Raw genomic sequence first — 25,176 nt, 5'->3', positions numbered from 1 at the left:
ATACTAAACATATATAAGAAAGGGTCAGCTCACCCTAGTTACAAAATCACATCTTTTGTCTCTTAAATCCTGTGTTGCCTGCCTGGCCATGCAGATAGCTTCAATTTCAGGTCATTTTAGGTCCCTGTCATTCAGGATAATACAGACATCTCAGAGAGACGTATCTAAAAACCTGAGAGCATAACAGCAAAGCTATCTGCAGTGCCAGATGCCACTAGTGGTGAGTGCAAGTCTTTTGTACTTTAGATTAACTGAGCCTGTCATTCATTTTACAGATTATTGCAGTGGGTGGTTTACTGCCGATCACTGAGTGCCTCTTGCAACACCCTGTTGCAACACCAACAGGGGCTGCTTAAACTCCTCAAACATATCCATGCCATCCCATCCAATACCCATACTGAGGGAGAACACAAGTCATTCACATTTGTCATTTGCTAAAATGTACTATCGGTGTCATGTGACACTGTTGATGCTACACATCATTACTGCAATGTGCAATAATGATGTGTAGCATCAAGTCTCGGACATCTTTAGAATTTATTATGTGAGCACAAGATCCCATTCTCTACGCCATTCTGCTCGACCTAAAACTGATAAATACAAAGACCTTACTTTATTTTGACGACAAAACCACACTTCCGTTACCATGCTGGCTAAGTGTCGCCACCTTGCCGCAGTTTTGGTGTACCAATCCATATTGTCCAATCCAGTGGAGCTGCTTCCTCGTACCGCTCGCCTCGATGCTCTTCTCCCGGGCTTGCGGCACCTAGCGGTAGACATAGTGACTTACAACTCAACATAGCATCCTCAGATGTCACTTTTATCACATGCAAACGCCTTGTTTATTATTCTATGAGTATGAGGATCACACATCGTTATGCGTTCTTAACATAAGAAGAAATACATATTTTGATAACTTGTCAAAGAGCAATGACTCATTGGTGGCGATTATTTCGAAAATTATATTTAGCTGTATTTGCGGTCTTGAACACACCCCGCTGAGTACCCCGATATTGTTCAAGGGGAATAATGGCTGCACAGGAGCCGTCTCCACCATCTTCCCTGGAAGGTAACAAACCGGGCTTCTCTAAGAAAATCCTGGCCAACAGCCTCGAAGACAAGCATTTGTGCAATTCGTGCCAGAAAATCCTGAGAAGGCCTCTGCAAGCTCAGTGCGGCCACCGTTTCTGTTCGTTCTGTTTCAACAAAATTGTGAGGTGAGTACTGTCATGGTTGCCAGTAAGCTAGCTAGATGTGTGGTCTGTGTGAGCGACCAGAACTTGCCACCATCCTCCTTCACATGTCTTTCAGTTGAATGCCGCCCTGCTTATTGTCACACTTAACGCTGCATACACTACAAAGACAAGTTTGGCTATTTAGATTGCAGAGACCCATCGAGGAATTGGGCATACAGGTCATTCACCAGCCACCACTTGATTGCTCTAAAATGCCAACTTGTGTGACGGTCGGCCAGGTATCCTCCCAGTCAGCTCCCGCTAGCCTGTGTTGTGGTTGGCCGGAGCAAGCAGTGCAAACGTGGAGGACTTGAACTTCACTGTGTGTTGTAACCAAGTATTTTCAGCTCGCTTCGTATACCGAATTTACTAGAAGCTCCGGCAACTGTGAGAGCCTTTCCAATACATCCCACTCAGGGTGTTATTGAGGCCAGAAGCGAGGCGACATTAAAGTGGACGTTTTTTAAAGGTGATTAGGATGACCTTTATCCAATGTGACGTGAAAAGTCTGTCCAACCCGTCACAGATGTGTACTTGTCTGTGTTTCTTTTATGAGTAGTAGGAACGAGTAGACTTCCATTCTTTAAATCGTGATATAGAAAAAAGAAAATGTAAAAAAAACACCTTATTTATCGTAGTTGGACTAACAGCTCAGCCAGAAGACAAGCTGAGAAGTGAGATCACTGATTTTCTTTTCTTACACTGCGCATGTGTGTGATGGACTCAGACTCATTTATTCATTTCTCACTTTTATTTGCAGTTTTTGGTGCAAGCAGTGACTGCTGCCACAGCAGGACTTGTCTCAAATGTTTGTTAAGCACAAGCCCTCATAAAAAAAAATCCCCTGAATCTGTGAGCCGGAGCTGTGGCTCTGTAGGACTAGAAGGCAGCGGTGGTGGGATTCAGATCCTCGTGTCAGGAAAACTTCTGATGTCACATTGTGACAGATACTCCACTACAAGTAAAAGTCGCAGTAAAATGTTCCTGTCAGTGTTTTTCTGTTCTGTCTGATGTTTGTGGATTAATGTTACTCGTGTATGCTGCATTTTACTGCTGTAGACGTTTCAGGTTGAGCTCATTTGAACTACTTTATATACTGTTGGCTGGTTTAATCTACAGCAACGCATCATATTCTATAAGATCATCATATGTTTGTAGCGTCACTGTCCCGTGAGAACCACGTATGTGTAAAAAAAACACATCTGTAATCCAAGAGGCTTTTTAAACAGTTTATTTATCCGAAGAAGTCGGAGAACCTTCTCAACCCATGGTGGAACACGTCACCTGTCACAACATTCAAAATCAACACATTTGGAGATACATGGTTTTGGTTATGAACAATTCTAATCTTAAAACTAGACAATTCCTGCGCCGTGGAAATTTTGACAGTGGCACGAGGGGGCTGCTGGTGTTATCTATACCACTGTTTCTCAAGCCTGGTCCTGGAGTACCACTGCCCTGCATGTTTTAGATGTATCCCTGCTCCAACACACCTGATTCAAATGAATGGCTCGTTATCAGGCCTCAGCAGAGCCCAGTAACGAGCTGAGCATTTGAATCAGGTGTGTTGGAGCACACCTTACATCAGGCAGACCAGGCCAACCAATCAACATCAAGGGATCCCTTAGTTATCAGCTGAAAAGGGCGATCAGCTGATTAAATGAGTCCAGCCTGGTGCGCTCCTCCTTGGTTGGAATGAAAACCTGCAGCCACACGGCCCTTTATGGAAGAGTTTGGACATGCCTGCCTTACATGGAGCATGGAGTATTGGCTTCCGTGGAGCAGCAGAGCAGGGCAGCTGGTGCAAGATCCCTCTTTATTTAAATTTGGTGGGGGCTAACCCTTTCAAATTAAACTTTGATGAGAGAAGAAAGGTTTGTCTACAAAAAGATCCAAAAATTATGTGTCTCCTATTCACCGTTTGGATTTTACGGCAATTTTAGAAAAACATTTCAGGCGATTTCTCACTGGCTCTTTCACTCTAAGTGATGATGTCATCCACTCTCGGGGGAGAAATTCTGAGCATTTTTTGAGAAACTTTATGGTCTTCAGATGGTCATAGCTCGAAAACCGTAAGAGATATCAAAAAATGTGCCAAGGTTAATTTCAAGCCTACGTTTTAAAGTTTGAATGAAGTCTCTAGGAGAAAGTATGGCGAAGCAGCGGACAATTGAAAAAGGCTGCAATTTGAGGAAATTTCCCATTCATTTCTTATGGGAAATTTTTCGCAGTTTTTTGCGTAGAACTTTGCGAATTATTGACGGAAGAGCTATAAAAGTCATAGCACACCATTCCCGATCGAGCCGCACGTTTTGATATATAGTTTGCGAGGGTTTTCTCAAAGCTGTGGGACTAGTTACGAGCCGTAATTCTGGCGGAAGATGAAAAATGGGAAGAAAAAACGTGCGGGATAACAATAGTTATCAATAGCCACTCGCCTCTATAGCTCAAAGAGCTATAGAGGCGAGTGGCTCTTGCGTTGCCTCGTGCCACCAATTAAGTATAAAGTTGCATAAAATGCTTTGGTCAGTGCAGTACAGCATGTGACTACAGGAAATAAATAAGCTCAACAAGACATATCAACATAGTGTCACAGATTTCAGTATCAGGTACATATGACCAAAATATCAGGTGACTTTAGTGTAAATGTCCCTCTGTTTAAATCTAAGCTGCAGTTATGCTACCATACCATACCCGTAAATACATTTATCTTTAGTTAAATTCTCACAACTACATGAGGCACAGAAAACATGGGGTCAGATCATATTCCACAGGTAGAAGGGGTGCTGGTTTTACTGGTTGGTGTACACTGTCCCTGAAGGGGGACTTGTCAGGGTGAATATACAGTGACACAGAGGGTTGGGGGGGATGTCACCAGGAGCCTCAAAGAGTTTTTTTCCTCCAGGTCGTCCTAATAAGATAATCTGATCATGCACTGGCAGTGGTATGGAAACTGATTACTGAGCAGCTGCATGTAAACAGGGTTTTACAGCAAGAAGACTAAGCACCACAAACACCGCAGTCTTTCCTTGTTCACATTTCTTGCAGTAATCTGGTTTCTGGTGTGCATGTCAACATAAACCATATAAGTCGCAGTCGGACACCTTCAGACTTCACTGTTTTATTTAATGTTGTTCAGGCAGTGAAGCCAGTGTTGTGTCTTCTTCCTGAATATCTTCTTTGATAAAATGACAAAGGTGACTTCGGTTTTATGAAGACTGTGAGAATGTAGTTGAGATTTTACTGACATACCCACTGTTCCTGCGGTCAGATTTAAACAGCGTGTGGATAGTGGCGGTGGTAATATCAAGTATCTTCGTTGTTTTTTGACACGTGCTGGATGGCATCGTGTACGACACACTAATGGAGATATTTGTTTTTCCTCCCTTCAAGTTCTGGACCACAGAAATGTGGCGCTTGCATCAAAGAAGACTTGTTTGAAGAACCCACTTCCATTCTCAAGCAAGGTGGTGTAAGTGATTTTTTACTACATGGCATCTTTTTTTTTATTACTATGAGTTCCTCACAGTTACATTAAATACAGCATTAGTTTGCACTTAAGATCCCTAGCTTGTTAACATATTGAAGGGTCTGTCAGTAGGAGGGAGTATTTTTGGGTTGCAGATGGACATCTAAAAGCCCTCAAACTGAGCTCAAGAGTCGTCACTGTAGCGTCGTTGCTTGTTTTCGGAGTATAGAGCCAGCAAAACATAACATTTTGTGAGTGCTCTATAACTGTTGGCAGTGTAGACAATAAATGGAGCAACTACAGTCCCGTGTCCCTAGAATGACCATATGTGCTGGAGAAACTGGATCCAGGAGAGAAAAGCGAGCTGATGCAGAGTGTTTGTAACAGGAGCCTTCACACTGTAACTGAAGACACAAACCAGACCACAACTGACACAACACAACACCCTCTGTTTCTCTGTGCAGGCTTTCCCTGACAATGCAGCTCGGAGAGAAGTGGAGGCCTTGGCAGCTGTCTGTCCCAATGAAGGATGCACGTGGACAGGAACTATCAAAGAGTTTGAGGTGCACACTAATGCAAAGCCACCCACGAATAGTCAAATGTCCATTTAATGTAGACTGTGGCCCGTGTATCAGCCACTTCCTGGGACTGTGTGTGTTTGTGCCCTTTCAGAATCCCCGCAGATGTTTCCTTATGCTATCATGAATAATGTCTCTGCCATCACATTTTGATAGTTGTAAAGCTCTACAGTTACTAAATTGCTCTGGCACAGAAAACGATGCAGCATGTAGTCCATCACAATTTGATCTGTCTGATATCAGCATCACTGTTGACCCCCGGGCTGGGGGATGGTGGATCAGTTGGTGCTGGGCCACACAAGAAATAATTATTTCCGTTTTATTTCTCGTCTGATTCTAAACATCGTTTATTTAAAAAAATGACCGGATACTTCGGTTACATCTCGGTCATTTCAGCGCTCAAATTTAGCCCAAAGCTCGCAAAATGAGTTAAAACAGACGTGTTTGGAAAGTTTCTTTGTGAAGGGGAAAAGGCCCAGTGAAGAGACAGAAGAAGAGCGACGACTTCCAAGAAAAAGAAAGATTTTAACTGACAATAACATGAGTCCTACTTGAAATATGGATTTGTCGCGACAGGTGATTCCCATACACCGAACCTGCTCTGCATCATATGCAGGGACCGGCTCTCTAATGAGGCGATGAAGCCTTCAAAACAGCTTCGCAACTTGGAGACCAAGCACCCTGGATTAAAAGACAATGTTGTTGGCGCAGTGTTACGAGGAAGCTGCTAATAAAGTTGCATACTAGTACACAGTAGATTTACATTTATTTTTATATTTACAATATAAACAATCTACGTACACCCCCTCCCCTCCTGGGCTGAGGTAAAATTGTCAAGTGTTGACTGGTCCGCAGTGATAAAAAGGTGGGGGACCACTGCTACAGTTCTATCAGAGCTGGGTTGATTTACTGCGAACGTTAACCCAACATTTCCACCTGCTGTTGCTTCACATTCAAAGTGTTCAGCTGGAGAAACGGAGCGGCCTTTACTGTTGAAGCAGCTGTAGGGAACCCGCTGTACGTGTTCGACCGCAGTCGTTCATCAGAAATGTTCCTGAGTGGACGAGTCAGGAGCAGCCACAGTCAGCTGTTAGCTGAAGTGCTGCAGGTGACAGCCTCCTCAGTGAGGTGGCCGCTGCTGTGTGGAAACCTTCCCGCTCTGTGCGCAGCCTGACATCAGGGCTCATATTCACAAAGCTTCCTAGTAGGAACACTTGCTCGGACAATTTTTCCAAATCAATCCTAAACAAGGACTCCCTGCTAGAAAAGTTTTGCTAAGTGAGGAGCTCTGAGAGGACTCCCAGACTGTTAGTGAGTACGAGCCCTGGTTCATCTGCCGCTGTAACAGCGAGTGAGACTTACTTCTACAGTAAACACTGAGGAAAACAACAGCTGAGCAGCTGGTGTGTCCTTTTAATAAACTCACATTGTTTGAAGAAAGGAGACAGTCAGTAATCATCCCGGGGTGGAGAGACCTCTCAGAGAGCTCAGCAGCTCTGTCCTCACATAGGAAAGTTCTCAACACAGAGACTTTGACCTCAGTGAGGAGTGAGGTGATTCACTGATAAGAACACATGACATTCTTAGTAATCATGGACAGTGAAATCGATTGGACTAATCATAGAGTTTAGTCTCGTTAAGACATGGTGTAATAATGAAAACTATTTGATGTAATGAATACATTGTATGCCGTGCTTGTGGCCTACTTGCGCAGTAACCTGTTCACATACTGAGAGTTTGTCTCTTCATTTGCTGTTTGTTACCACACTGGGAACTTTAGCACACGATTTATTTCAAAGGCTGATTAATGGCTCAGCTTTCATCAGTTTCCCTGACTGCTGCCCTGACAGAGTTATTGCGTTGGTTTGGAGATGTGAGCGCATCTCTAATGAGATCAGCCATGAACATAAAGCCTTTGTGTCATGAACTCACTGTCATTCAGCTTATGGAGAGTATTTCTTTTACTTCTTTGTCTTTCTACCATTTTCTCCTCTGCTTAAGAAACTCCTCAGCCTGTTTAAAGTCCTCTTCCATACTCCTTTTTTACCTTAGGAAGGACCTTAAGGGCTAAGATGATTTGTAAAAAACTTTTATCTTAACCAGAATCAAGTCTCAACTGTAAAGGGAAATTCTTAGTTTAGTTTAGTTTGTCACTAGGAGCAGCTCTATGACCCCAGGACTTTATTTGTGCTCTAAAGTCAATGCTTTGTGTGCACAAATGAACAGAACAGAACACTTAATGGTAGCTGACATTTTAACATGAGGTATGTCAAAGATAACAGAACATTGCTCCAGAAAGAAAAAAGGCTGCATACCTTCCAAAATAAAAGAGAACTGCATAGAAGCCAAGCAGCTCATCCTGACTACATTGTTCACTGCTTGCATCACTGTGCTCATCCAAACATCGCCCTGTGGCACCCTCTCATTCATCTGACTGGAGCCAGGCCTTTGATGCCGCGGGGCTGCCGACGCTCAGGGCTCCAGATCGTGCTGCAACACAATGCGGTGTAATCTGGCAAGGTACTGTGTTGGCCGACTAAATACATGCGAGCGCACATTTACTTTGTAACGTGAATGCCACATCTTTGTTCTTCACCTCCTGATCATCAAAAGATAAACTCATTTCTGCTGTGATAACATTCCACCCTCATATTATCATAAGCTGCTGTGCAGTGTTTTCTACCCCGTGGATCTGTTACTCAGACTGAGCCTCACTGGTGCACTGCTTCTACATGACACTCCATGTAGAATAACTTGTTCCTGCCAAAAAAAAAGATTGTGTCAGATTATTTGAGTGAGAAGGAAACTCAAATGTCTTCTTTGCATCCTCCTTATTTGGAAAAAAACTCACAACTTCACATCACTGACAAAGGCAAAGCAGAAGAATTGAATATGGTATACTCTAACCGAAACTTCTGTTTATGGAATAAAAGACTTGGCCGCGGCAGACGTGTTGGAGGCCCGTCCTCCAGACTGCTGTTCTGAAGAGCACATCTAAATATCGAAACACAAATGAGTCCAGTGCTCAGTCACATGCTAAAAAGACCGAGAGAAAGCTGTGTCAGCGTGTCCTCTCACTCTGTGCTACCAACATGTGTGCTTTCAGATCAGTGGAGTGAAGGAACTGCATTCATGATGTTCAAAACTAACCCACAGCCAACATGACACAAACCCGTCTGAACTACTACATGATGAATACCCAACTTATAACCTCCTCTCCAAACTCAAATACATTGATAAGAATTTTGTACTACTGAGCCTGACTGGTTGCCTCACTTATTTTAGGATCGTAGTCGAATGTCTTCTGGGAATGGTGTCATTTCATTTTTTGTAGTGAGCACGTCAGAAATTCTCTATCATTAAATTGTAAAGATGTTATTTTTTACTTTTAAGAGCTCATATAAAATGTTCTCATTTTATTTGGAAAATGACTGTGATAGCAGCTCCCAGTTTCTCTGCCTTAAAACAGGAATGTTTTTTCTACTTAATGTGTTAAAATACACAAACAAAAAGACAATTAACCCCTGTGAAATACATTCAGGGTTTATTTTCTGATCAACATCACATATGCAATTCTTATCTGGTTTATCATTGTGTTTCTATTTTTGACTTATCCTTTTAAACTTATGTTTGTTACCTGAAAATCTTTATTTAACTTCATTATGGACTAACGTCATGGAAAAAAAACAGCGTCAGACACATCCTTATATACACAAACACAGTCAAAGGTACACTCAAGTTCATCACCAATAATTGACCATTAGAGAAAATGTTTCAAAGATGATTTGTTGGTCACCCGCAGGCCAACCATGAGGGCAACTGTGACTTCATGATCATCCTCTGTCCTTCCTGTAAAGAGCTGATGAGAGCCAACGAACAGGAGCGCCACAACGAGAGAGAGTGTCCAGAGCGGACGCTCAACTGCAAATACTGCAAAGAACCCTTCCTGTTAAAGAACATCAAGGTCAGGCTCCTTCGTCCACATCACACTCTGCTCAGGTGTTGTGTGTGTATGTGACTTTATTTAGGGAGCTGCTCTTTCAGGGACATATTGCATTGGAATGTTCTAACATGATACTTGCAGCCTTATTTAGTCAAAGCTTATAGATACTAATGTTACCATCAATGTATGTTATCAAATGTCTGTGATGAAATATTTTTAACTAGAGGTTCAATAAATAGCTTTCCCAGAGCATTCTACCTTCTCCCGGCCATCCTCAGAAACTGTCTCAGCTGTCATAACATGATGCCAGAGCAGAACGTTAGTCACATGACAACAGGTGGCGCTCTCTCTCCAGCTGCTCACTGACTCCTGGTGAATGATCAGGGGAAGTTCCCATCTTTAGGCTTTGTTGAATGGTATTTGTTAAGTGCTCACTCCTCATTAGTTAAAAATTCTGGCGAGGGATTTTCCTTGTCCACATTGTATCCTGTGTCCACTAGTATAAGAGAAAAAGTCAGTTGGAGCTGCAACATTGTGGCACACAGCTCATGGAGGAAATGACGATGCTTTGAAACCCTCAATGACTGATTCTCTCAGTTTGCATCAAATTCATACTCGTTCCCAGGTCTTGTTGGAGTCTAATCTGAACACACACAGTACACATATTTTTAGATTCATTGTGACACACTTCCCAAAGTGTAAGATGCTCCTTACAACCCCAGATCTTGCCTGAGAGGTTTTCTTCGGTATGAAAAGAAATCCAGATTCAGGCAGATTTTTAATTCAAAGCCGAATTTCCACAATGGGAACAAATATAGGTCATAAAAATGAACTGCATTTCATTAAGATTAATATTCTTTTGATACACTGACACTCTTCTCTATCCATTCATACAGACAAAAAAACTCCCACAGTGTTAAATTGTGGGGGGTGTTGGGGGGTGCAGATGTCTCGCTCTTTTTTTCTGAGAGGACCCAGAGTGTCAGACTTGCGGCAGGTCGTGTAATGACACCTGAGCCGGTTCAGCCAATGCAACCGTGAAACAGTTCAAATTCTTTAATGAGCCAAACCCTGTTGCAAACTTTATACCTGAACAAACAGTATATTTAGTGGGCTGAGTAGAGACGACTGCCCTGGGATGAGATATTTCCTTGTGAACTAACTTTGCTTTGTTTTTAGGCTCATGATGAAATCTGTCCAAAGTACCCGATGATTTGTGAAGGCTGTGCAAAGAAAAAGATCCCCAGAGAGAAGGTAACCCAGATATGTACTTCATAGCATTTTTCCTAATTCTGTTAGATTGATCTCATTTACCATTTAGCTAGGGATCAAATTCTACATTCTACATATCCTACAGATCATTGGCTTTTTTCATTTTTTTGTTTTGCAGTATGTGGACCATATTAAGTTCTGCAGTAAATTTAAAGCACCATGCAGATTTCATGTTGTTGGCTGCGATACGTCTGTAAGTAGACATTTTTGTCATAATTTGCTATTTGTGTAACGCTGGCTAATGTAATAACTACTGTATCATGTAATAACTTGAAACATTTATCAAAATCTCCCACTCAGTTCACATCTTCTAAACTGACTAAACTCAAATTTTTAGACTGATGATTTAACTAAAAAGGTATGAATAACATGATTTTTCCCAACACTATATAATTTAATATCTAATGATAAAATAAAATACTATTATTTTCATAGAATGGTCTTTGTTACATTTAGAACAGTTCCTTAGTTTGCCAAGGTATTACATTATTCAACAGTTATTACAGAATATTTTGCCACATGCCTGTAAATTAACCCTGTGCCGTTGAGTGTGAAATGTGTGTGAGTGTGTGTGTGTGTGTGTGTGTGTGTGAGTGTGCACATGTGCCCGTGTATACGTGTGTTTGAGCACAATGTCTGTAGAAAGTATTCACCTAACTTGGATTTTAGAGTAACACGTGGAATGCTTGTGTTAAAGCTTTTGACACTGATCAACAGTGAGGGTGAAAACAATTGAATTCCATTTGTGGAGACTTGAGTAGAAATAGAAAACCTAAATTTGATTGCAGTATTTGTCCCTTCATGTACTATTTAGTAGAAGCAGTGACAGCCTTGAAGAAAATACCCCACTGATCTAGCATTGCACTCCTGTAACACTGCTGGGCTCTCATTGGACAGTTACAAAACAGTTTGATCCATTTGAAGCAGAGGTATCGTTTTTGTTCCATGCTTTCTACTTCCTTGTCAAAACCTGATGTTTACATTACTCATGCTGCAACTCGACCATGAAACTCGTCAGAAATTCAGGTGTGTTATGCTAGTTGCATCAAATGTAGCGTGGAGCTGCACAGATCTGATAAGCACTCAAGCTCGATTTTTTTCATTTTCAGACTTGTAGTCTTCAACCCCAGCTGTAGAGACCATGTGGGAGGAGCTGTTTTTAAGTCCTGTCACAAGTTTTGGATTTGTTTCAGATCTGGACTCTGGTTCAGCTGCTCCAGGACATTATTTCTGACATTCTTCTCATGAAGCTTTGGCTTTAAGTTTTAGTTTATTTTTTTAATTTCATATTTCTTATTTTGCTAGAATATAAATCCTGTCCCAAGTGGTAGATCCCTTGCAGCAGGGCCTCCAGATTTTTTGGACCCTTGTACCCATGTATGGCCTACACAGCCACAACAAAAACTGTGACGAAAAAGACGCGCTGATGACCTTACTAACATTTGAAAACGAGACCTACATTGACAAATGAACCTAATTAATGTTACATTGGATACCCAAAGCGCTGTACAAGTGGCAGCTTGTTACAGCAGTTCCTGCTCACTGTTGAGCTTTCTCCTCTATTTTCTCATCCTCTGTGGAGTGGTCTGCTGGGGCAGCAGCATCTCGTCTGCTGTTATTAAGAGACTGAACAGACGGGTTAAGAAGGTCAGCTCTGTCTCAGGATGCCCACTTGAACTGGTGGAGGTAGTAGGAGGAAGGAGGATGATGGCTAAGCTATCATCCCTGATCCCATGCAGGACAGTCTGACGGCACTGGGCAGCTCCTTCAGTGACAGGCTGCTTCACCCGCAGTGTGTGAAGGAGAGATACTGCAGCTCCTTCAGTGACAGGCTGCTTCACCCGCAGTGTGTGAAGGAGAGATACTGCAGCTCCTTCAGTGACAGGCTGCTTCACCCACAGTGTGAAAAGGAGAGATACTGCAGCTTCTTCAGACTTTACAATCAGCACTGCTCCCAGCAGACCACACACTCAACTGACAAATCCACTCAGCTTCAATATCACTGTATGTTCAGTATTAGAGCCCTGTGCGGGACTGTTTTCTTAATCCCGCTCCTGCTGAATTTCTGACCGCCCGCAGCCGCAACATGTGTGTTACACTGCCGCCCCCTCCTGCAACGTGTATATCCACTCCCGCCCGCACCAGCAAAACTCTGAGAATTTATGCCTGCACAATAATAGAAATGAATTGATTTTGTGTCTTCTCCTGTCCCGCAGGAGAAAACCCGTCATTTTATAGGCTATTAATAGATAGTCATGGGGATGTTTGATTCGTTTCCTTGGGCTGCGTGTCTTTGACGCACTGGTAGAGACCTTGTTTTAGCTTTTTTTCGATTTCAGTTGTTGACTCCATCATCCTGTCACTCCCGCAGTGGTTTTTTTTTAGCCGCCTGTTCCCGCCCGCAGCAAAATCCAAACTGCCCGCTCCCGCGAGATTTGTGTTGGGTCCCGTGGGACCCAGCTGGACCCAATCCCAATGCAGCCCTCTATTCAGTATTCCCTTTGTGTGACCTCAACCATTGCCTTGTTTTATTTTTTATATTGTTTGCTTATTTGTCATAGTCATCATTTTATTTTTTCTGATGCTTCTTGCTATTAGATTTTCCTGCTGTGGGATTACTAAGAGATTACTTTATTTTATAATGTGGTACTCAACAGCCTCCATGCATCTGTGAATCGCACACTGAAACTCAAGATTAGTAAAAGGATATCCTCAAAGCTATTTCTTCTTCAGAGTTAGTTTAGCTGCAGACCATCTTTAGTAACATCTCTGTCAGTAATATTCACTAACATAACTGGAGGGAAAACATAATACATTTATGGACACAAATTCATCAAGCTGCAGCAAACCAGATGGCACAAATCACAAAATCATGCAGGCCACACGCTGACATTTATAGAAAGGTATGTTAATGCAACATTATGAAGGAATGTGGACGTGGATGTAACATGATTGTTACTTTTTGTCAGCTATTTTTCATGTTCCTGTCAGAAGTAGTGAGAACAGGATTTCATTTGTTGAAGAAATATTACTGCGTTAATGTTATCTGACTTCGTGGCTTCTACTCTCAAGCTACACCCAACAAAATGACGAACTGTATTATATTGAGCAAGGGAGTAAATACAACTGAAAACCACTGAAAGTGTGTGTTTTCATGCTCATTTTCATAATCCATTTTTAAGATAAAAAAGGCACAGACAAAAACTTGTCTGAAGTGTCTTTAGTTTTCAGATGGGCTGAAATTTGAAACTAATATAAGTTGTCATCAAAACGCTAAAACGCTAAAAGGACGAGCTTATATAAAACAGATTTACAGGTGTGCCACATTCTTGCAGTTTTGTTATGATTGACCTTACTGTAGTCGTAATTGTACATTTTCTTGCATCGTTTCTTTCAATGGTCCTTTTCATTATCATCATTTTTTGATTATTTTGAAATGTGTTTTTATCGTCATCCCTTTTTTTGTTTTTGATAAGAATCTGACTAATCAGCTATTGGACCATCTGGATACAGCTGCCTTTAACATAAAATCACCTGCACACATTCATTACACATGGAATGTCTCCATTTAACTTAAAAATGTGACTTCTGAAAATATGTCATGGTTAATGTAGGAATGCTTATGTTTTGTTTTTGTACTCAGTTTGTGAGATCACTTGGATGTCAAGACATTTTTTCTGTTGTTCAGTGTCAGTGTGGTTAACCAAAACCTGAAAGACTGCAGGGATGAATACGTTGTGTGGTGGATATATCCATTATTAGCTCCATTATTTCTTTGTTGTATGCGCTTCCTGTTTTCTTCTGTGGCACAATTTCTCATGTATCATTAAAATGTCATCTGTAATGGGTGACTTTTTATGTTCCTAATGTGTTCCTCCTTGTATCTTTCTTTGACACCAAGGTGGAGAAAGAGAAGATCCATGACCACGAGCGGCAGTGTTCGTATGAACACCTCAACCTCCTCCTGCATTTCATCATGGGCATCAAGGTGAGCCTGGAGAGCCTGCAGCCCCAGAGTTTGGAGGTGGCCAGTCACAAGCTGCAGGAGCTCCACCAATCCCTAAGGGATCTGGAGCTGAAGATGAGCCAGGTGGGTGGGGGTGGTGCAGCTCCCGTGCAGGGTGCATGTGCCCCGACCCTGACCACCTCCTTCACCCCGCTGCCCAGTGCTATAGGTGCTGCGCTGGAGCTGCAGCTCCAGAGCGAAAAGACCAAGGTGGCAGAGCTGAGCCGGCGCTGCCAGGAACTGGAGCTCAAAGTGAGCACATTTGAGAACATTGTCTGCGTCCTCAACAGAGAGATGGAGCGCTCCTGCACCACCATGGAGGCCTACAACCGCCAACACCGACTGGACCAGGACAAGATCGAGATCCTCAACAACAAGGTGCCCTGCAAATCCCAGCTGTCATTTCCACTAGGCTAAGTCACAGTCTTAATTATCCTTAAGGGAACTTAGACACTGGGCCTGTACTTCCATCTTGGTTTTTTTTTTATTAAAGGGCGTAGCTTTTTCAAAACACCTTTGCAAATGTTGTGTAAATGTTTGGTCTATAATTCTATTTAGTCCTATATTAATAAAATTATACCTATATTTAGCTCATAGAATCATTGCTAAAAGTTCCATGAGGCGTTTGCTCATCATGTTTTTCACATTACACTCCAGCAGTCTACCTACCAAGCAGGATTTGGCCTCACTGAAGACTCAAAGATCGCTTGTTAAGTTCAGTGAACTGTCGTGTTGCTGTGCTGCAGGTTCGCCAGCTGGAGAGGACGGTGAGTCTGAGGGACCTGTCCATCGTGGAGATGGATGGGAAAATGAGGGAGATGTCCGCCGCCACGTACGATGGCATCTTTGTCTGGAAGATTTCAGATTTCACCAAAAAGAGGCAGGATGCCGTGGCTGGCCGTGCCCCCGCTATGTTCTCTCCTGGTAACCACTTCCTATGATGACGTACATCTGAGTTATAATCCACGCAGTTATGAGGCATATGTCTGATTAAGGATTATCACTTCTACCTGAATAAAAGATACTATTAAACTTTATTGGTGCATTATGTTTTCCAGCCTTTTATACCAGTAAATACGGCTACAAGATGTGCCTCCGAATCTACCTGAACGGTGACGGGACGGGCCGTGGCACCCACTTATCATTGTTTTTTGTGGTAATGAGAGGACACAGTGACGCACTTCTCAAGTGGCCTTTCAATCAGAAGGTAACATTTCATTATAATCAGGTGTGTGTTTGCATAAATGTGTATATATACTGTGTGTGTGTGTGTGTGTGTGTGTGTGTGCACGCATATGCATTTCAACCCCTCAAAAAGAGGGGGTAAAATGGATGGAAAATGAAAATCGAGTGATAAAATGTTGTGATTTGATTTAGCCGATTTGATTAAGTTCTCGTGATATGAAGACAGCAGAGCCATGTTTCATCATTGTTCATTATTATTCATTATTATTATTATATTATTATCATTCTCAACACAAAAATGACATTTATTATTTAAATTAAGTCGCCTCAATAGTGGGAGTAACAAAAACTAATTGAATGAAATGACCTTGATGAAAATACTCATGAAGTGGCTAACACCATAATGACAAAACCGGTCTGTTAACATTGGCAAAGGTCCAGACGATCCACTGCAGTAAAATAATTTAGCCTGACAGAAGATAATAATCCACAGAAAGATGTTTCCTCCTTTCAAATTAGCAGGCAGTGTGCTCGTCTTCTGCTTGTTTTCAATGTCTTCCTCCTTACATCTTCCAGAAACATGTTCAGACCAGCTCTATCTTCTCTCCTGTTACTCTGTGGAGTCTCACGTTTCACCTCACTTGATCAATCACAGATTTTGCAGATGACTGACACTTAATGAAATGGAACACCGATATGCCACTTCAATGGGTTATTTACAGCTCTGGTCACCTCAAATCAAGGATTTCTGTACTAATAGGGATATTCCACCACTTCCTATGATGACTTAAATCTGAGTTATAATCCCCACAGTTCTGAGGCATATGTCTGATTAAGGATTATCTCTTCTACCTGAATAAAAGATATCATTAAACTAAGGGTTATTAATGTACACAAATATAATATATGAGAGCACACCTAGATATACCATTTGGAAATAAAATATGAAAATATTCAGTTTCTGTGGTATTATTGTCAGTTTTTATTGAACTTGGAATAAGGTAGGGGTTTGTGCAGTGATCCCATTTTGTTTTCCAGCTAATAAGTCCCAGGTACATTCATCTGCAACCATCTATTTGCAAAAAGTATTCAGGTAAAAAAAAAAACCTTTTAATTTCAGTGTGTTCAAACTTGTATTATTCAATGCCAGTAGCTCTTACAGTGATTCTGGATGCTGAAGGTAAAGGTTCAGAGTGTTACCTTTCAAAAGAGACCAAAACCATGCATGTACTCCAAATGGTTCGAGAATAGCTTTCAGTTTGCTTCAGGTTTTTACACATTTCTAACTGTCAACTGTCAGAACTGAACTGTATGAAATTCATACAGGTTGAATTCATGACAAAGCTGTTATACACTTCTCTATCACGTCCTAAAAGATAGAAAGATAGATAGAAAATATAGGAAAAAAAGGGTCAGTTTAAGATAATGTAAAGTTAAATGTCGTCCAAAAAATGCTCAAGTGATGTTGGTCAACAAGCACTCAACAAGATCTCTATGTACACATGTAACTGTTTCATCATTTTCATCAGTCACAGTTGGACTACAATTCCAGCCCCACAGCAATTTCTCCATTTTTAGAGAAATGAAAGAAATCAGAGCAAATGAAAGGAAAGGGAGAAAATGAAGCAAAGCTCAGCCACAGTGCACACCATGACTGTCTTGAACAAAGCAATACGTCGAGCAAAAAGGGATTACTTTTCTGAGATTATTACAGAGAATGCTGGGAATGCTAGAATATTATTCTCCACTATTGAACAGCTACTCAATACTGCCCCCACCCATCCACAGTTTGCTACTTCACATTGTTAAGAACTTGCATCTTTCTTCAATAACAAAATAACTTCAATAATAGCCAGCATTGGTGCTGATGTGAACACTGATGACCTCAACAGATCCTGTCAGACAGAGGTAGCCATGGCAAAATTCACCTGTATTATTAACTGAGTCTAACTCCTCCACCTCACACTTTGACCCTGGTCTACAGCTATTTTAAAGTGGGTCTTTGACACTGTTTCAAGTCATGTCCTGAAGGTTATAAATACATCTCTGCAAACAGGCATCTTCCTCGATGCATTTAAAACAACTGTTGCAAAACCAGTGCAAAAGAAACCCAACCTAGATGGTAATGCACTCACCAGCTTTAGGCTGATATCTAACCTTCCATTCATCAGTAAAATACTGGAAGGGATCATTTCAGTCCAAATTAACTCCTCTCTTAAAGAAAAAAAACATTTTGGAGGAATTTCAGTCAGGCTTTAGAACAGACCACAGCACTGAAACTGCTCTGACTAAAATCATTTGTGACCTCAGACTAAACTCTGATGAAATTAAGGTCACAATTCTTGTCCTTGGACCTAAATGCAGCATTTGATATGATTGACCATCCATACAGTGCCTATCATAAGTATTCACCCCCTTTGATGTTTTACCCTTTTATTGCTTTCATAAATCAATCATGGTCAATAAAATTTAGCTTTTTCAACACAAAAATTTATTGGAAAAAACTCTTTAACGTCAAAGTGAAAACAGATTTCTATAAAGTAATGTTAATAAAAGAAAATTATATAAATGAAAATAATAGTTTGCATAATTATTCACCCCCCTTAAGTCAGTATTTAGTAGATGCACCTTTGGCTGCAATCACAGCAGTGAGTCTGTGGATAGGTTTCAATCAATCTTGCACATCTGCCCACTGCAATTTTGCTCCATTCTTCTTTGCAAAACTGCTCAAGCTCTGTCAGGTTGCGTGGGTATCGGGCATGAACAGCCCTTTTCAAGTCCAGCCACAAATTCTCTATAGGATTGAGGTCTGGGCTTTGACTCGGCCACTCCAGAACATTTACCTGGTTCTTTTTTAACCATTCCTGTGTAGCTTTTGCAGTATGTTTTGGATCATTGTCTTGCTGGAAAATAAATCTTCTCCCAAGTCGTAGTTCTCTTGCAGACTGAAAAAGATTGTCCCCTAGGATTTCAGTGTATTTTGCAGCATTCATTCTGCCCTCTATCTTTACAAGCCTTCCAGGTCCAGTTGCTGAGAAACATCCCCACAGCATGATGCTGCCACCACCATGCTTCACAGTGGGGATGGTGTGTTTTTGGTGATGTGCAGTGTTCGGTTTCCGCCAAATATGATGTCTTGTCTGATGGCCAAAAAGCTCAATTTTGGTCTCATCAGACCAAAGAATCTTCTTCCACTTGACCACGGAGTCCTCCACGTGCTTTTTGGCAAACTCTAGTCAACATCTAATATGACTTTTCTTCAACAGTGGTTTTCCCATTGCCATAAAGCTTTGACCGGTGAAGAACCCGGGCAGCGGTTGCTACATGCACAGTCTCTCCCATCTCAGCAGCTGAAGCTTGTAACTCCTTCAGAGTAGTTGTAGGGGTCTTCTCTCACTAGTCTCCTACTTGCACGGTCACTCAGTTTACGAGGGCGGCCTGATCTAGGCAGATTCACACAAGTGCCATATTCCTTCCATTTCTTGATAATTGACTTCACTGAACTCCGGGGGATGTTCAGTGCCTTGGAAATTTTTTTGTAACCATCCCCTGAATTGTACTTCTCAATAACCCTTTCCCTGAGTTGCTTAGAGTGTTCTTCTGTCTTCATGGTGTAATGTTAGCCAGGAATACTGATCAACCACTCTCTGGAGCCTCCAGACACAGGTGTTTTACAACTCAATCACTTGAAACACACCCACACCACTCAGGTGATCTTCATTTCACTAATTGTGAGATTATTGGCAACAATTTGATAGACCTCTATTGAATTAGACCATTAAATAAAAAAGGGGGTGAATAATTATGCAAACAATTATTTTTATTTATATATTTTTATTTCATTAACATTACTTTATAGAAATCTGTTTTCACTTTGACATTAAAGAGTTTTTTCCAAGAAATTTTTGTGTTAAGAGAGCCAAATTTTATTGACCATGATTGATTTATGAAAGCAATAAAAGGGTAAAACATCAAAGGGGGTGAATACTTATGATAGGCACTGTATCTTAATCATCTTGAACACTTGTTTGGTCTTTCTGACTGGTGACTAAAACTTCTCTTTTCCACATTAGAAACACAGTTAAAGTACCATGTAAAGTATCATTTAAAAATCAAAATGAAGCTCATAAACTGATTCATGCCTTTATTTGTAGCTGACTCGATTCCTGTAACACATTATTTACTGCCCCCCCAGCACTTCAGTCCAGTTTTAGACTGTCTGCACTGGCTTCCTGTAACATTCAGAATTGATTTTAAGGTCTTTGTAAACAAAGACCTTAATTGGCTAGGACCAAGTTACATAACTAAATGCTAAATCCCTTGTTCACTACTCACCTTCAAGAACGTCATCTGCTGCTGGTTTATTGGAGATTTCCAGCAACAGCTGGAAGAAAATTGGGGATGTAGCCTTTGTTGATTACGCCCCAAAGCTCTGGAACACACTACCTATAGATATCAGGGAAGCCAGCTTTCTAAGTATTTTTAAAAGAAAGCTAAAATGTATCTCTTCACTTTAGCCTTTAACTACCTCTGATTTCCTTATACAGGCCTGAAACCTTTCTACTACTGCACTGCTTTGAAGTAGTTGTATTTTACTTTATTTGCAGTCTGTGCACTCTTTACCCTAGATTTTATTGTTTTATTCTCTATTATCTTACTTCTGCTATCATTGTCAAGTGGATTTTATTCTTCATCATCTACACATACATTTTTTATAGCTGCTTTTATGTCCATTCTGTCTTTTCTATGTGTACCCCTAACTTTCTGTGATGTCTTTGTTGTAAAGCACTTAAGAGCTCAATGAAATATACAAACATATTATTATTATTATTATTATTATTATATTCTAGTTGCAGGTGTTTACATTTCTTTACACAAAAGGGACTGATGAGTGAGACAAAGATCTCACATAATGGGTAAAAGTGATGAAACATGGCTCTGTTTTCATCATATCAAGACTGTCTTAATGAAATCTATCTATCTTGTATGTGTTGTTCTCTCTCCCTCTGTCACACAGCACAGCATAATGTTAAAGATGACACATTTCTTCAGTATTTTAAGAGAGATTACTTTTTATTTCTATCTCTTGTAGTTGTAAAATAACAAAAAAGGAAAAGGGCCTGAAGCAAAAGTGTGGGCACCCGGCATGGTCAGTACTTACTAACACCTCGTTTGGCAAGTGTCACAGCTTGTAAAGGCTTTTTGTAGCCAGCTAGGAGTTTCAGGTCTTGTTTGCAGGACTTTTGCCCATTTTTTCTTTCAAAAGGCATCTAGTTCTGTGAGAATCTTGGGCGGTCTTGCGTGCACTGCTCCTTTGAGGTGTAGCCACTGATTTTCAATGATGTTTAGGTCAGGTGACTGCAAGGGCCTCTGCAAAGCCTTCAGCTTGTCCCTCTGGAGGTAGTTTATTGTGGATTTTGAGGTATATTTAAGATCATTTTCCTTTTGTACAACCTTGTTTTTGCTGTGTAAAATGGAAATTGATACAGAAGATGATGATTTGCAAAACATTTAAATGCCGTATTTAATTGAAGATAGCACAAAAACAAACGAATGTTGAAACTGAGAAATGTCATTGTTTGTTGAAAATTATATCCTAATTATACATGTTTAAAAAATGGGACAGTGGCAACAAGATACTTAAAATAGAGTTGTGAAATGCTAAAAAAAAATAATAATAATAAATGAATAAAATACACCTGGTGGAACATCTCACAGTGAATCAGGTTAACTTGCAGCAGGTCAATAACATGATTGGTTATCAAAAGTCTTTATGATTTAAAGATGAGGAGTAGTTCACTCTGTGAAAGACTGCGCCGACAAATAGTGCAACAGTTTAAAATGAATATTTCTGAATGTAAAATTCAAAAATAATTTCATTGTCTGCAGAATATAATGTCATTAAAAGCTTCAGAGGATCTGAGGAAATCTATGTATGCAGGGACAAGGCTGAAAACCAACACCTGGTCCTGATCTTCAGGCCCTCAGACAGCACTGAAAACAGATGATTCTGCAGTGGAGCACTTCCAAAAACCATCATCTGTAAACACAGTTCATCGCTGCATCCACAAATACAAGTTTGTGAAGGCTCCATTAATGCTGAACGATATATTCAGGTTTTAGAGCAACATATGCTGCCAAGAAGACGACGTCTTTTTCAGCGAGACAATGCCAAACCACATTCTGCATTCTGCAAGCAACCCTGGGGAACGTTTCACTTTCAGAATGACAGCAGATGGTCTCCTCAGAGTGTTGTTAGAAGAAGAGGTGATGCAGCAGAGTGGTAAACATGACCCTGTCCCAACTTTTTAAAACGTGTTGCTGACATCAAACTCTGAATGAGGATATCATTTTTTAACAATGATAAAGTTTCTCATTTTCAACATTTAATACGTTGTCTTTGTACTATTTTCAATTAAGTATGTGGTTTCAGTCTTTCAGTCTGTTTCTATTCACATTTTTCACAGTGTCACAACACAAGCTCAAAGCATGTGGTCCACCCCTGTGCTTCACAGTTGGAGAGGTGTTCTTTTCATGTAATTCTGCACCCTTTTCCTCCAATTTTCCTACCATACCTTTGCTCACTGTGGCCAAAAAATTAATTTAACCAAAATGCATCAGGCTTATGTCGTTGTTCCTTTGCAAACCTCTGATGCTGAATTTTGTTATGAGGACACAAGAAAGGTTTTCCTCTGTTGATTCTTCCGAGAAGGTGATAGTTGTGCGGGTGTACTGCATACTAGAGCAGTGCACCACCACTGTACAGTCTGATAACTCTTCCTTAAGGTCTTTTGCAGTCAAACACGGGGTTTGGTTTGCCTTTCTAGCAATCAAACAGCAGATCTTTTTCACGTTTTCTTGGTCTCCCAGGCCTCAACTTGACCGCCATCATTCCTGTTAACTGTCATTTGTTAATAGGTAATGATTACCTGAAAGTGCTTTGCCATGCTTTCAGCCTTCTCCTGCTTTGCGGGCATCAGTTATTTTAATTTTCAAAGTGCTAGGCAGCTGCTTAGAGGTGCCCATGGTTGTTGGGACAAGGTTTGAGGAGTCAGAGTATATATAAAGCTTTGAAATTTGCATCATGTGACCTTTCCTAATAATGACTGTCCTGAAGCTATAGCCCTTATAAGGTGAGAGACCTTGGTAATCCTGAAAGCTCAAATCTTTAGGGGTGCTCTAACGTTTGTATGGTGCTCCTTTCCTTTGTACAAAGAAGAGTATGTTTCATCTTTAACTTTAACAATGCCTAACTGCCTTTCGGAGGTCAGTCTGTCTGACACACACATATGTGTGTGTGTGGGGGGGGTTGTTTGTGTATATACTGCATTATCTGTATATGTATTTGTGTACATGTGTATACATGTGTATGTATATCCATAAATACATGTATGTGTATATACATAGACACATACACATACATATGTGTGTGTGTATAATATATATATATAGTAATCAGCTCAAGTGATTTTCTAATTTGTTTGCGGTTGTTAGTTTTTAAAGAACTTTGAAATCCAGCAGCAGCAGCCTGTTGTTTTGCTTTGATGTTATTTTTGGATTTGGTTTCAGATATAGTGAATTGTGGTTTGCACCAATACCTTTCCCATGATTACTAATTCAGAATGCATTTATAATCATATTATAATTAGCACCTTAAACTGTCATCATCTTTAAGACTGGAGCTGTATTAGTGGGTCGGCTTCAGTTTTGTTTGTCAGAGCAGATGTAAGGCTAGACTCCTCACCTGTGTGCCCAGGTCACCCTAATGCTGCTCGACCAGAACAACAGGGAGCACATAATCGATGCATTCCGGCCCGACATCTCCTCCTCATCCTTTCAGAGGCCCGTCAGCGATATGAACATTGCCAGCGGCTGCCCACTCTTCTGTCCGCTCTCCAAGCTGGACTCTAAAAACTCCTACATACGCGACGACACCATCTTCATCAAGGCCATTGTAGACCTCACTGGGCTCTAGGCAAACAACGAGGGCATAAATCCAACCCTGCCTTTTATAACTACTAAGCTGTTTGAATCACCAGGTTTTTGTAGCTGGCATTTATCTTTGGGGTCTGTCTACTTCTTTTGGTTTGTGAATGGATAGTTGGCGGCAATATGCAAGACCAGAGCAGAAAACTAGTTTTTGTTTTTGCCATATCTACATCGCTGGTGGTTTACAAGACTTCCTTACCCACCGTAACTATTTCACCAATCAAATTGAGTTTGTATTTGACAAAAACATAGATTACCTACCAAAGTGACTTGTGTTAATTTCCCACCCTGCAGAAGACCCTCAAACAGCATCTGAACTGGTAGAAGCATTCCAAGAACTAGGTGGAGTGTTATGCTTGTGAAATAAGTAGACAACTAAGATGACATGTCTCTAATCTCCAGTGATCATCCTACGGCTTCTTGTACCGTAGATAAGGCTCATCATCCAAAGTTTTACACAGGAAAATTACCTGACTTTTAAAAGAGAAGCAGATTGTTCATTCACATTTAGACAGTGTTGTTTCCTGCTGCAGTGTAACAAAAAGCAGATATTGCTGCCGGCTAATAGTTATGTCCCAAAATAATCGGGCCTTAACTAGTAGCTAGCATAATAACCATAAATCAAATCCCTCAAAATAATTCATGAATTAATAATAAGATGCATTAATCTTTTTTGGCCACTTTGGGCTAAACTCCTCAACAAGATAAGAATTCCACATTTGACATATTATGGCCTTAAAAGGTTGATTTGGATTACATGTTAGCAAAGTATCACTTATGTACACTACACATCCAGCAGAGACGGAGTAGCATTGGCATTCACTGGGACTCGAGTCTGTGGCAACTTGAAATGTAAGTGCAATATTCCTTTTATCTCTGTTTTAGTCTCCACCAACTCCTGAGAAAAATATCTGGCTCTTTAGCTTGCTATGCTTCACTGTGTTCACCAGCTAGTTGTTAACTTTATCTGTCAGCAGGTAGGGTAAAATCAAAACAGTAAAAGATGCTAATAAGCTGCACAGGGCTGAGGGGAGCTGCAGAATTGGTTAGAAGTCTGTTTGGGTACAGTTCCACTACGAGTGACCCCTCTCGTCATTACCTTAATTATTTGGCCCATTGTTAAAAGGAAAAATTGATGGTGCAGCTTTAAAGAAAAAAATCTGTTCAACTAAGTGCTTGTGATGCAAACAGTATTTTTGTTATCTGATTTTCACCTGGGTTTTTGTATTGTATTTTTGTAAAGTTAATGTTTGAAATTTCTAACACCAATGCATTTTCAGATTTTTTTTAAATTAAAAACTGAAAACAGTGAGCCTTAGACCAGTGACACCGTAGCTATGTAAATTAAACAGCCTACAAACACAGCGATAGATCAAGCAGCTATGCGTTCACTGTTTGCCTGCACTGCTTCACATTTGGTTAACTAATAATTTCCTTTGCATTTACAAAGGTGGAGTTCTGATGACAGTGTGACCCGTGTAGCCTTCAGACTATCCCTC

The 25,176-nt window shown here is 40.8% G+C and overlaps 1 protein-coding gene across 1 annotated transcript; it reads left to right on the top strand.

Moving 5' to 3' along the window:
• The first annotated feature begins 1,029 nt into the window (after positions 1 to 1,029).
• traf2a (Tnf receptor-associated factor 2a) lies at positions 1,030 to 23,663 on the top strand. Its single transcript, XM_041936431.1, has 11 exons — positions 1,030 to 1,217; positions 4,629 to 4,707; positions 5,169 to 5,267; positions 9,085 to 9,246; positions 10,405 to 10,479; positions 10,616 to 10,690; positions 14,399 to 14,485; positions 14,687 to 14,881; positions 15,250 to 15,427; positions 15,562 to 15,710; positions 23,445 to 23,663. Exons 1-11 carry the CDS (start codon positions 1,030 to 1,032, stop codon positions 23,661 to 23,663), a joined length of 1,506 nt encoding a protein of 501 aa, XP_041792365.1.
• Positions 23,664 to 25,176: the final 1,513 nt, after the last annotated feature.

The sequence above is a fragment of the Chelmon rostratus genome, chromosome 5 (genome assembly GCF_017976325.1).
Source record: "Chelmon rostratus isolate fCheRos1 chromosome 5, fCheRos1.pri, whole genome shotgun sequence".
NCBI lineage: Eukaryota > Metazoa > Chordata > Actinopteri > Chaetodontiformes > Chaetodontidae > Chelmon > Chelmon rostratus.
The sequence above is the reverse complement of the archived record's forward strand: the minus strand, read 5'-3'. Positions and strand labels throughout refer to the sequence as shown.